Source organism: Artemia sp. Qi Xiang Cuo, chromosome 19 (assembly GCF_049724085.1).
Source record: "Artemia sp. Qi Xiang Cuo chromosome 19, ASM4972408v1, whole genome shotgun sequence".
NCBI lineage: Eukaryota > Metazoa > Arthropoda > Branchiopoda > Anostraca > Artemiidae > Artemia > Artemia sp. Qi Xiang Cuo.
The window spans coordinates 26973333-26985956 of NC_142812.1; the positions used below are offsets into that span (position 1 = coordinate 26973333).

Here is a 12624-nt window from a genome sequence, read left to right on the forward strand (position 1 = left end):
TGAGAGTGAGGAGTTAAATTCCTTTGGTGTACCCAAGAATTTCCATCATGCAAGTGGTGGATATGCGAGAGTAACATTACCAGAGAAATTAGTAATCAAAGAGAATGCCAACTTAAAAATAATAGTCTATGAAGAGGGACAACTTCTAGCTAATGGTTCTGGTAGCATGTTAGCCGTTGATAGATCTTATCGCAATCTTTCCGGTGTTAGCATTCGAATGAAAGCAAAAGGAAAAAGAAGACATGCATACAGCTGCATCAACATCATAAATCATATCATATCATATCTTCTATGGAAAAATTTAGAATTGAACTTTAAATTTTTTATGTCTTTGAGAAATTAGGAACTGAAATAATATTCTTTTCTTTTTCAATGTGAAATTTCAGAATTGCTCAAACTTTGTTTTCTCTTCTCTAAAAAAATTTTGATGAGAGATTTTAAATTCAGAAACTATTTGAGACAAGCCAGAACTAAAGCGTAGCTCCATATGGTCATGAAGAATGTTCACAATCAAAGCAAAACTTTTCCTATCTTCTATGAAAAATTTAGAACAATATTTAAAATTTTGTCATCTCTTTGAGAAAAATCTGAATTGAAGTGGAAAATTTTATATTATTTTAGGAAAACAGAATTGATCAATAACTTATTTCATTTTCATCGTGAAAATTCAGAATCGAAGTTGGACTTTTCTTTTTCCGGGAAAATATTTGGAACAGAACTTCAAATTTTTTCATCTCTTTGAGAAAGGTCGGAATTAAATTTAAGAAAATTTAGAATTAATGTGAAACTTCTTATCTTCATGGAAAATAATTACAATCATAGTATAACTTTTCCTATCTTCTATGGAAAAATTTAGAATTGAACTTTAAATTTTTATGTCTTGGTAAACTTAAAAGTGATATGGAAACTTTTTATTTTCTCTGGAGAAATTAGAAATGAATTATATTCTTTGGTAAAATTCAGAAATGATCAATAACTTATTTCATTTTCATTGAGAAAATTCAGAATCGAAGTTGAACTTTTCTTCACTTCTTTGAGAAAACTTAAAATTTAAGTGAAACTTTTAATCTTCATAAAAAATAATCACAATCATAGCATAACTTTTCCTATCTTATATGTAGAAATTTAGAATTGAACTTAAAATTTTTTATGTCATGGCGAACTTAAAACTGAAGTGGCAGCTTTTTATTTTCTATAGCGAAATTAGAATTGAATTATGTTCTTTGGTAAAATTCAGAAGAGAACTTGAATATTCACGATCAAAGTATAACTTTTTCAATATTCTATGAAAAATTTTGAACAGAACTTTAAATTTTTTCATCTCTATGTGAAAAGTCGCAACTGAATTTAAGAAAATTTAGAATTAAAGTGAAACTTTTTTATCTTCATGGAAAATAATCACTATCATAGTATAACTTTTCCTATCTTCTATATAAAAATTTAGAAAATAACTTTAAATTTTTTATGTCTTGTTGAAATTAAAACTGAAGTGTAAGCTTTTTATTTTCTCTGGAGAAATTAGATTTGAATTGTGTTTGTTGGTAAAATTCAGAAGAGAACTTGAACTTTTCTATCTTCTATGAAAAATTTGGAATAGTATTTTAAATTTTTTCATCTCTTTGAGAAAAATCTGAACTGAAGTGAAAATTTTTTATATTATTTTGGGGAAATAGAATTGATCAATAAGTCATTTCATTTTCAATGAAAAATTCAGAATCGAAGTTGAACTTTTCTTCTTCCAAAAAAATATATTGAACAGAACTTTAAATTTTTTCATCTCTTTGAGAAAGGTCAGAACTGAATTTAAGAAAATTTAGAATCAAAGTGAAACTTTTTATCTTCATAGAAAATAATCACAATCAAAGTATAACTTTTCCTATCTTCTAAGGAAAAATTTAGAACTGAACTTTAAATTTTTTATGTCTTGGTGAACTTAAAACTGAAGTGGAAGCTTTTTATTTTCTCTGGAGAAATTAGAATAGAATTGTATTCTTTGGTAAAATTCAGATTAGAACTTGAACTTTTCTATCTTCTAAGAAAAATTTGGAACAATATTTAAAATTTTTTCATCTCTTTGAGAAAAATCTGAATTGAAGTGGAAAATTTTCTATTATTTTGGGAATATAGAATTGATCAATAACTTATTTCATTTTCATTGAGAAAATTCAGAATCGAAGTTGAACTTTTCTTCTTCCGGGGAAATATTTGGAACAGAACTTTAAATTTTTTCATCTCTTTGAGAATGGTCAGAACTTAATTTAATAAAATTTACAATTAAAGTGAAATTTTTTATCTTCATAGAAAATAATCATAATCATAGTATAACTTTTCCTATCTTCTACGGAAAAATTTAGAAGTGAACTTTAAATTTTTTATGTCTTGGGACTTTTCTTGTTCTGGGAAAATATTTGGAATAGAACTTTAAATTTAACTCTTTGAGAAAGGTCGGAATTGAATTTAAGAAAATTTAGAATTAAAGTGAAACTTTTTATCTTCATGGAAAATAATCACTATCATAGTATAACTTTTCCTATCTTCTATAGAAAAATTTAGAACTGAACTTTAAATTTTTTATGTCTTGCTGAACTTAAAACTGAAGTGTAAGCTTTTTATTTTCTCTGGAGAAATTAAAATTGAATTGTGTTCTTTGGTAAAAGTCAGATGAGACCTTGAACTTTTCTATCTTCTATGAAAAATTGAACCTGCTAGTAGTATCATTATCTCTAAAATTATTTTTCTTACATCTCTGACCTTTTTAATAGATATTCTGAACGTTTGACATTCTAGCATACCCTAAAAATAATGAACACTTAACAAAATAATGCATAAGATATTTTTAATGAAATAACAAAATTTAGAATATTAATATAAAAAATATGTTAAATACATTATTATACATTATTAGTACACTTGCGCTTCACTTTCCATCAATTCATCTTTATATTCATTGATGATATTGTCTACTAATGTCCTTTTTATTCTGCCTGCGATTTCACTGTCTATTGTCACATTATTTTTACATAGATAGCAGTTTTGGCACATTGACTTGATATGATTTATGATGTTGATGCAGCTGTATGCATGTCTTCTTTTTCCTTTTGCTTTCATTCGAATGCTAACACTGGAAAGATTGCGATAAGATCTATCAACGGCTAACATGCTACCAAAACCATTAGCTAGAAGTTGTCCCTCTTCATCAACTATTATTTTTAAGTTGGCATTCTCTTTGACTACTAATTTCTCTGGTAATGTTACTCTCGCATATCCACCACTTGCATGATGGAAATTCGTGGGTACACCAAAGGAATTTAACTCCTCACTGTCATGACAACGTATGCATACATTCCCAATAAGATCTCCACTTGCACTCGTTTCATAGTTCAGGTATTTCTCCTTGTCAGCATTCAACACGACGATGGTTTTTTCATGTGCACATACTTTCGTCGAATAATTCATCTTCACTTTTTACAGATATGAATTGTGTGTTGATCCTTCCACTGCGTAAAAAATTCTGATTTAATGCATGCAATAAACTCGGTAGTGTCGATAACCTGCCATAGAGTATCAGTGGAAAAGCCGCGTCGTGTGTATGAACAAGCACAGAATACGATTTGTAGAGTCGTAAGAATATTTCACTTCTTTTTAAGATTTAAGAAAATTTAGAATTAAAGTGAAACTTTTTATCTTCATGGAAAATGATCATAATAATAGTATAACTTTTCCGCTCTTCTTTGGAAAAATTTAGAAGTGAACTTTAAATTTTTTATGTCCTGGTGAACTTAAAACTGACGTGGAAAATATTTGGAGCCGAACTTTAAATTTTTTCATCTCTTTGAGCAAAGTCGGAACTGAATTTAAGAAAATTTAAAATTAAAGTGAAACTTTCTATCTTCATAGAAAATAATCACAATCATAGTATAACTTAGCTCAGAAAAGTCAAAAATAGCAAATTAACCATCCCAAATCATAGGTTTCAGACAACACATACCTAGGAAAGGCTAAGAAATCCAGCTCAGAAAATTCAAAAATAGCAATCCCACCCATCCCAAATCATTGGTTTCAGACAACACACATCAACGAAAGACTAAGAAATCTAGCTTAGAAAAGCCCGAAATAGTAATTTACATATCCCAAATCATATGTTTCAGACAACATTCACCTACGAAATACTATGAAACCTTAGCTCAGAAAAGCCTGAAATAGCAAATTAAACACCTCAAATCATAAGTTTCAGACAACACACACCTACGAAATACTAAGAAACCTTAGCTCAGAAAAGCCTGAAGTATCAAACTACTCATCCCAAACTATAGGTTTCAGACAACAAACACCTATGAGGGACTATGAATCCTAGCTCTGAAAAGTCCAAAAAGTAAACTACAAATCCCAAATCAAAGGTTTCAGACAACACACACCAACGAAAGACTAAGAACCTTATATTCCAAATCATAGGTTTCAGTCAACACACACCAACGAAAGACTAAGAAATCTAACTCAGAAAAGCCCGAGATAGTCATTTACATATCCCAAATCATAAGTTTCAGACAACATTCACCTACGAAATACTATGAAACCTTAGCTCAGAAAGGCCTGAAATAGCAAATTAGACACCTCAAGTCATAAGTTTCAGACAACACAAACCTACGAAATACTAAGAAACCTTAGCTCAGAAACGCCTGAAATAGCAAACTACTCATCCCAAACTATAGGTTTTAGACAACAAACACCTATGAGGGACTAAGAATCCTAGCTCTGAAAAGTCCAAAAAGCAAAACTACAAATCCCAAATCATAGGTTTCAGACAACACACACCAACGAAAGACTAAGAAATCTAGCTTAGAAAAGCCCGAAATAGTAATTTACATATCCCAAATCATAAGTTTCAGTCAACAAACACCCACGAAAGACTAAGAAATCCAGATCTGAAAAGTCCAAAAGCAAACTACTCATCCCAAACTATAGGTTTCAGACAACAAACACCTGTGAAAGGCTAAGAAATCTAGCTCAGAAAAGTCAAAAATAGTAATTTACATATCCCAAATCATAAGTTTCTGACAACACACACCTATGAAAGGCTAAGAAACCTAGCTCAGATAAGTCAAAAATAGCAAATTACTCATCCCAAACTATAGGTTTCAGACAACAAACACCTATGAGTGACAAAGAAATCTAGCTCAGAAATGCCCGAAATAGTAATTTAAATATCCCAAATCATTATTTTCTGACAGCATTCACCTACGATATACTAGGAAAGCCTAGCTCATAAATGTCTGAAATAGCAAACTACTCATCCCAAACTAGAAGTTTCAGACAGCAAATACCTATGAGAGACTAAGAATTCTAGCTCTGAGAAGTCCAAATAGCAAACTACACATCCCAAATCATAATTTTCTGACAACACACACCTAAGAAAGGCTAAGAAATCCAGCTCAGAAAAGTCAAAAATAGAAAACCACCCATCCCAAATCATAGGTTTCTAACAACACACACCTAAGAAAGGCTAAGAAATCCAGCTCAGAAAAGTAAAAAATAGCAACCCATACACCCCAAATCATAGGTTTCAGACAAAATACATCAACGAAAGACGGGACCCGGGGAACATTTGGGGACCGGGGGGTTTCTTCGGGATTGGGGTATGGGGATCGGAGTCCTTTGGGTCGGGGTAGGGCAATCGGGGCCCTTTGGGGTTGGGGTAGAGGACCTCACGACACTGTTCAAATAGAACTTGCTTACTATAACAACCACACTCAAAACCTCTTCTAAAACCTTTTCTAAAATCATCTTTTAAAATGTCTCTAACTGTTTCGCCGAAATAATTCCCTAAAATGTCTAAAACCGTTTCACCCAAATAATCCCTAAACGTAATCTCAGCGTGTTCCTTTTGTTTTTGGCATCTCTGTGCTTTCGCATTTCAAATTTCTAGGAAACGCTTTCCTACGTTAATCTCTTCATCTCATAAATGTTCCTAGCTACACTATTAAGGTTTCGTTAGAATATAGATTTATCTCTCCGACTTAAAGCTCAGTGAAGCCGTATTTAAAAATAGAATTTCTATCTCTTTAGACTCCCACATAATTCCAAGATAACAAGTGATGTCATTTCTAATTCCTGACACTAAAGATCAATGAAGCCCTATTTAAAAATAGAATATTAATTTTTCTCTCTGACCTAAAGAACGTTTATCCCTCAGACCTAAAGATTAAAGAAACCTTAATGTTTCTTAATTCCCCCTTCGTGAATTAATAAGTCCCCCGCCGATTATGTAAATCAATTTCTCAGGTTAGGTTAGCCCAAGGATCAAAGAAACAAAAATTTTTCTTAATTCACCCTTCGTGAATCAATAATATCCCCGACGATTATGTAAATCAAGTTCTCAGGTTAGGTTAGCCTAAAGATCAAAGAAGCAAGGTTTGTTTCTTAATTCCCCCTTCGTGAATCAATACATTCTCCCCCACCGATTATGTAAATTCATTTCTCAGGTTAGGTTAGCCTAACAATCAAAGAAGCCATGATTGTTTCTTAATTCCCCTTTTGTGAACCAATAATTCCCCCACCGATTATGTAAATCAATTTCTCAGGTTAGGTTAGCCAAACAATCTCATAACATTCGCGTCGAGCATGTACATTCTCACTGACGAAAGCCATAACACAGACATAAATTTATGTTGACATCCAAAAATGAGAGAAAGTTCCTGTTTTTTCATTCTCACTGACAACGAACCATAAAACAGACATAAATTGCTGTTGACATCCCTAAATGTGAGAAAGTTCCTGTTTTTTCATTCTCACTGACAACGAACCATAAAACAGACATAAATTGCTGTTGACATCCATAAATGTGAGAAAGTTCCTGTTTTTTCATTCTCACTGACAACGAACCATAAAAAAGACATGAATTGCTGTTGACGTCCATGAAAAACATCAAATAAATTGACCAACACACATAACCGTCCAATAAAACATCCATCAATGTGAGAAAATTCATGTTTTTTCAAGTGAGAAAAATTCTGTTTTTCCATTCTCACTGACAAAAACCATAAAAAACATGCATAAATTATGTAAAAAAGTTGTAGGTGGCAGCAGGGTGTTCTCGTGGGAGTCAATAAGGCCTTTCTACTGTTGCTTCTTACTTTCAGTTGAAAAAACTTGTTTTTTTTATTTAATTTCTGATCGTTTTTTAAATAATGCTTGGAAATCCGGCACCCCCTTCATAGAAATTTCCCTTACCCCAAAGAAACATCCTCCACGAGAGGATTCTCCAGAGTAACCCCCTCCTCTAGCCCCCCCCTCCAGAAAAAAATTCTTCCTGAAAATGTCTGTATACTTCCTAATAACCAATAAATAATGCTGGCAAGTCCGGCGCCCCCTTCATGGCAATTTCACTTCCCCCATGAACAATTTCTTCATGGACAGATCCTCAAACATAACCACCGACTCCCCCCCCCCCACTACCAGAAAAAACCCTCCTGAAAACGTCTGTATACTTCCCAATAACCAATACTATATGTTACCATTGGGTAAAGTTCATAACTTTTAGCCCTCCCCCTGGGGACTTCGGGGGATTAAGTCATCCTAAAAGACATATTTATCATATTTTCGACCATGCTGAACAAAATGGCTATCTCAAAATTTTGATCGGGTGACTTTGAGAAAAAAATAAGCGTGGGAGGGGGCCTAGTTGCCCTCCATTTTTTTTGGTCACTTAAAAAGGGCACTAGAACTTTTAATTTCCGTTCCAATGAGCCCTCCCACGATATTCTAGGACCACTGGGTCGATACGATCACCCCTGGGGGAAAAAAACAACAAAAAAACAAAAAAAAACAAATAAACACGCATCCGTGATCTTTCTTCTGGCAAAAAATGCAAAAATTCACGTTTTCGTAAATAGGTGCTTGAAACCTCTACAGTAGGGTTATCTGATACGCTGAATATGATGGTGTGATTTTCATTAAGGTTATATAACTTTTAGGGGGTCTTTCCCCCTTTTTTTGAAAATCAGCCAAATTTTCTCAGGCGAGTAACTTTTGATGGGTAGCACTAAACTTGATGAAAGTTATATATTTGAAATCAGCATTGAAATCTGATTCTTTTGATGTATCTATTGGTATCAAAAGCCCGTTTTCTAGAGTTTCGGTTACCATTGAGCCGGGTCGCTCCTTACTTACAGTTACCACAGTTACCACGAACTGTTTGATTAGTACCTTTGTTATATTTGTTTAGTGCCTTATTATGACAAGAACTGCCGCTGATCGGCATGACCGTTTTATGGCGTTTGAAAATAAAATCGCTATTGTCATCGTTACATGTTGTAGGTTTGTTTGCTATGATTGTTTATTCAATTTCTATTCGTTTTGGATTTCATTTATTCTTTAATAGTAATTATTGGTCGTTTTGAGTTTGAATTATTATAGGAATTTTTTTCGGCTGATCTTAGGTTTAATATGACCTGTACTGTTCTTTCAAAAACTTCTTTTTCGGAAATTTTTTTAAATCAATATCAGAAAATAGCAAAAAGCAGAAATTTTTGACAACCATTTTAAATGGGGGACTTTCATGTTTATACCAAGTCTACACTATTGGACAGACTATGAACATTTTATTTTTTATTATTTTATTACCATCGTCCAAAAAATATTTTTAGCAGGGTCTGAGGGTCCCAACATCTGTTTACCTGTTTATCTATTGATGATCTACCGTGTAAATGATTGGCGAATAGAAATGCTTCAACGGCAAATCCTAATGTTGCCGTGAGATAATCTAATTTCTTTGGTAGAAAATTAGTGTAGAACATGATGATGTCAACTAATCCATTTAAGCCAAAAAAGAAGAACATGGTGATATGTTGTGCATTTCCATAATGAACAAATAGTCCATTTTCAAAACCGGTAATAGTTTCACCTAAAAAAGAATGAGATAACTTTGAAATTGCACATGTTGGAATAAAAAAATTAAAATAAATAAAAGCCATAACAAAAGTATTCACTGACAAGAAAGAATCCTTGTAGGTAGAACGACGAGCAAAACACCAATGAACCTATATACTAGACTGTAAGATGTTCAAAAAGTTTCGAGCGACTTAGGCACGTCAGTATCTACGTTAGTATGTATTTTTCTTACTATTGACAACCGATCATCATAATCTAAGGTGCAAAACCTTTAAGGCACGTGTTACTGAAAAATGACTCAGCCAGGACATTAATAAAAAATAAATCAAAATGGAATCGCATATTACCTATCCTACACTAAATATTAATATATTCAAAGAAAAAACGCTGATAATTTTCATTTTTACTCATTATCCTATTTTGATCTTATTTTAATGGTGATCTATGATTTTCACTCTTTTATGACCTTTAGTTTTCTGTTGTCTAAAACTTAGCCACAGAAAAAAATTAATTAAAAAAACTAAAATAACTTCACACAAGAGATAACCATTCACAAGTAGCATATAGTGCTATCCTCCTATTTGCGCTGCAAATGGGAGGATGTTAGGGGATATGGTTGAATGGTAGGGGGTGGGCGGGCCTGGCTGTGCACAACCTTCCTATGGTGGCCCTGTTTTCACTAACCCTAGTGAACAACTAAAAAAAAAAAAAAAAAAAAAAACATCAAACCTTATTGCCTTTATGACCTTTAGTTTTCTATTGTCTAAAACTTAGTAACATAAATAAATTAATTGAAAACACTAAAATATCTTTACAAAAGAGATTATCGTTCACAAGCAGTATATAGGGCTATCCATTTGTAGTATATAGGGCTATCCATATACACCCCAGGGCATAACTTACGACTGCCCCCGGGCACTGGGGGGTTGCGTCGACACCAGAGTTTTTGTTATCTGACCTTTTAACTAATTTCAACAAATTAGCTACCTCAAAATTTTTACCTGATGCATTCGGGGAAAAGGGCATGGGAGGGGCTATTGGCCCTCCGATCTCTTTTGACTCTTAAAAAGTGAACTAGAATTTTCACTTTCCAAACAAATGAGCCCTCTCTGAAGTTTATACGAGCATCCCTTCCATAAGAACCATACATACCCTCAGGGCATAAGTTACAACGCCTTCACCCAGGCCCTGGGGGGTTGTATCTTCAAAGGAAACTTTTTTATCTGACCCTTGAACTGCTTTTAACAAAATGGTTATCTCAAAATTTTTATTTGATACATTTGCAGAAAAAGGGAGGGAGGGAGGCTAGCTGCCTTCCGATAACTTTTGACTCTTAAAAAATGAATTTCAACTTTCAATTTCCAATCAAATGAAACCTCTCTGAAGTTTATGCGAGCATCCCTTCGATAACAACCATATATACCCTCAGGGCATAACCTAAAACGCCTAACCCTGGGCCCTGGGGGGTTGTGTCGTCAAAGGAAAGTTTGTTATCTGACCCTTGAACTATTTTTAACAAAATGTCTATCATTAAAGTTTCATCTGATGCATTTGGGGAAAAAGCAAGGGGGGAGGAGGTTAGATGCCCTCCGATAAATTTTGACTCTTAAACAGTGAACTAGAATTCTCAATTTCCAATCAAATGAGCCCTCTCTGAAGTTTATACGAGCACTCCTTTCCATAAGAACCACATATACTCCCAGGGCATAACTTACAACGCCTGCCCCTGGGCCCTAGGGGTTTGTGTCGACACCGGAGTTTTTTTTTATCTGATATTTGAACGATTTAAAAAAAATGGCCACCTCAAAATTTTTATTCGGGAAGAAGGGCGCGGGGGCAAAAGAAGGGGGGATAGTTGTCTTTGGGTTCTTTTGGTTCTTACTAAGTGAACTAGAAATTTTAATTGCCAAGCAAATGAGCCCTCTCTGAAGTTTATACGAGCATCACTTCCTTAAGAGCAATATATGCCCTCAGGGCGTAGCTTACAACGACTGCCCCCGGCCCCGGGGGTTGTGTTGATACCAGAGGTTTTGTTATCTGACGTTTCAACTATTTTTGACAAAATAGCTATCGCAAACTTTTTGCCTGAACTATTTGGGAAAAAAAGGGCTTGATGCGGGGGGGGGGGGGCTAGTTGCCCTCCAATCTTTTTTGAATCTTAAAAAGTGAACAAGAACTTTCACTTTCCAAACAAATGAGCCAACTCTGATGTCTATACGAGCATCCCTTCCATAAAAACCATATATGCCCCAAGGGTTTAACCTACAACGCCTGCCCCCGGGCCCTAGAGAGTTTTGTCGACACCAGAGTTTTTGTTATCCAACCTTTTAATTATTTAACACAATGGCTCTCTCAAAATTTCAATTTGATGCATTGGGGGGGGGGGGAGGCGTGAAGGGAAAGGGGCTAATTGCCGTCAGATCTCTTTTGACTCTTAAAAATTGAACTATAACTTTCGCTTCCCAAACAAATGAGCACTCTCTGAAGTTTATACTAGCATCCCTTCCATAAGAATCATATACCCAGGGCATAACTTACAACGCCTGCCTTTGGGCCCTGGAGGGCTGTGTCGATATCTGATCCTTGAACTATTTTAAAAAAATGGTTATCTCAAAATTTTTATCTTATGCACTTGGGGGAAAAAGGGCGTGGGGGGAGGCTAGCTGCCCTCCGATAGTAGAAGGGCCTTATTGAGTCGTCTCCCTCACCCCTGCTGCCACCTATAACTTTTTTTACATAATTCATGGATGGTTATGTGTGTTGGTCGATTTATTTGATGTTTTTCATGGATGTTTTATGGATTTTGTCAGTGAGAATTTGAAAAACAGGAACTTTCTCACATTTATGTCTGTTTTATTGGATGTTTTATGTATTTTATCAGTTAGAATGAAAATAACATGAATTTTCTCACTTGAAAAAAAAGGAACTTTGTCACATTTATGTCTTGTTTTCATGGATGGTTATGTGTTTTGATCGATTTATTTGATGTTTTTATGGATTTTGTCAGTGAGAATGGAAAAACAGAAACTTTCTCACTTGGAAAACCATAAACCACGTGGTCCTGTCATGAGTAGCACCCATTTGGAACACCTGTGCTGTCGACCTCAATTCACATATCGTGAATCAATAATTCCCCTTAGAAACAACAAATTAATTCCCCTTTCTTGACAGATCAATCAACCAATGACATCATCTGTCAGACTTTAAAAATTTTCGCCTAGAAACGATTCTCCAGGAATAGATCCAAGTCAGTAATGTCTTTGCCTCGGAAACAACTCTTTTGGTCGAACTCCAAAGGATATTAATAACCAAAGGCCATGGAAACAATTCTCCAAGAAACATCTTAGCGATGAATTGTTTTAGCGCGGGAATCAGGTTTCTTATTAATTTGAAATGCATTAGCGCAGAGATGCCAAAAGCAAAAGGAACACGCTGAATTACGTTTAAGGATTATTTGGGCGAAACTGTTTTAGACAGGTTATGGGATTATTTGGGTGAAACAGTTAGAGACATTTTAAAAAATGATTTTGGAAGAGATTTTGGAAGAGGATTTGAGGGTGAAACTTGTGGTCATTATAATACACAAGTTTCATTTGAACAGTGTTGTGAGGTCCTCTACCCCAACCCCAAAGGGTTACGATGCCCCCCCCCCAACCCCGAAGGAAGCCACCCGTCCGCAAAGGTCCACAGGGCTCCCAAAGAGCCCCCGCCCCCCCAACGCCCTACTCAGACCCTCAA

At 34.6% G+C, this 12624-nt stretch overlaps 1 protein-coding gene across 1 annotated transcript in view; it reads right to left on the reverse strand.

Moving 5' to 3' along the window:
• The window catches only part of LOC148940676 (transmembrane protein 45B-like), a 38055-nt gene extending 29149 nt beyond the window's left edge, over positions 1–8906 (reverse strand). Inside the window, exon 1 of the mRNA XM_089104828.1 lies at positions 8673–8906. Coding sequence (XP_088960954.1) covers positions 8673–8834 — 162 coding nt within the window. The 5' untranslated portion in view covers positions 8835–8906. The remainder of the gene's footprint in view (positions 1–8672) is intronic.
• Positions 8907–12624: the final 3718 nt, after the last annotated feature.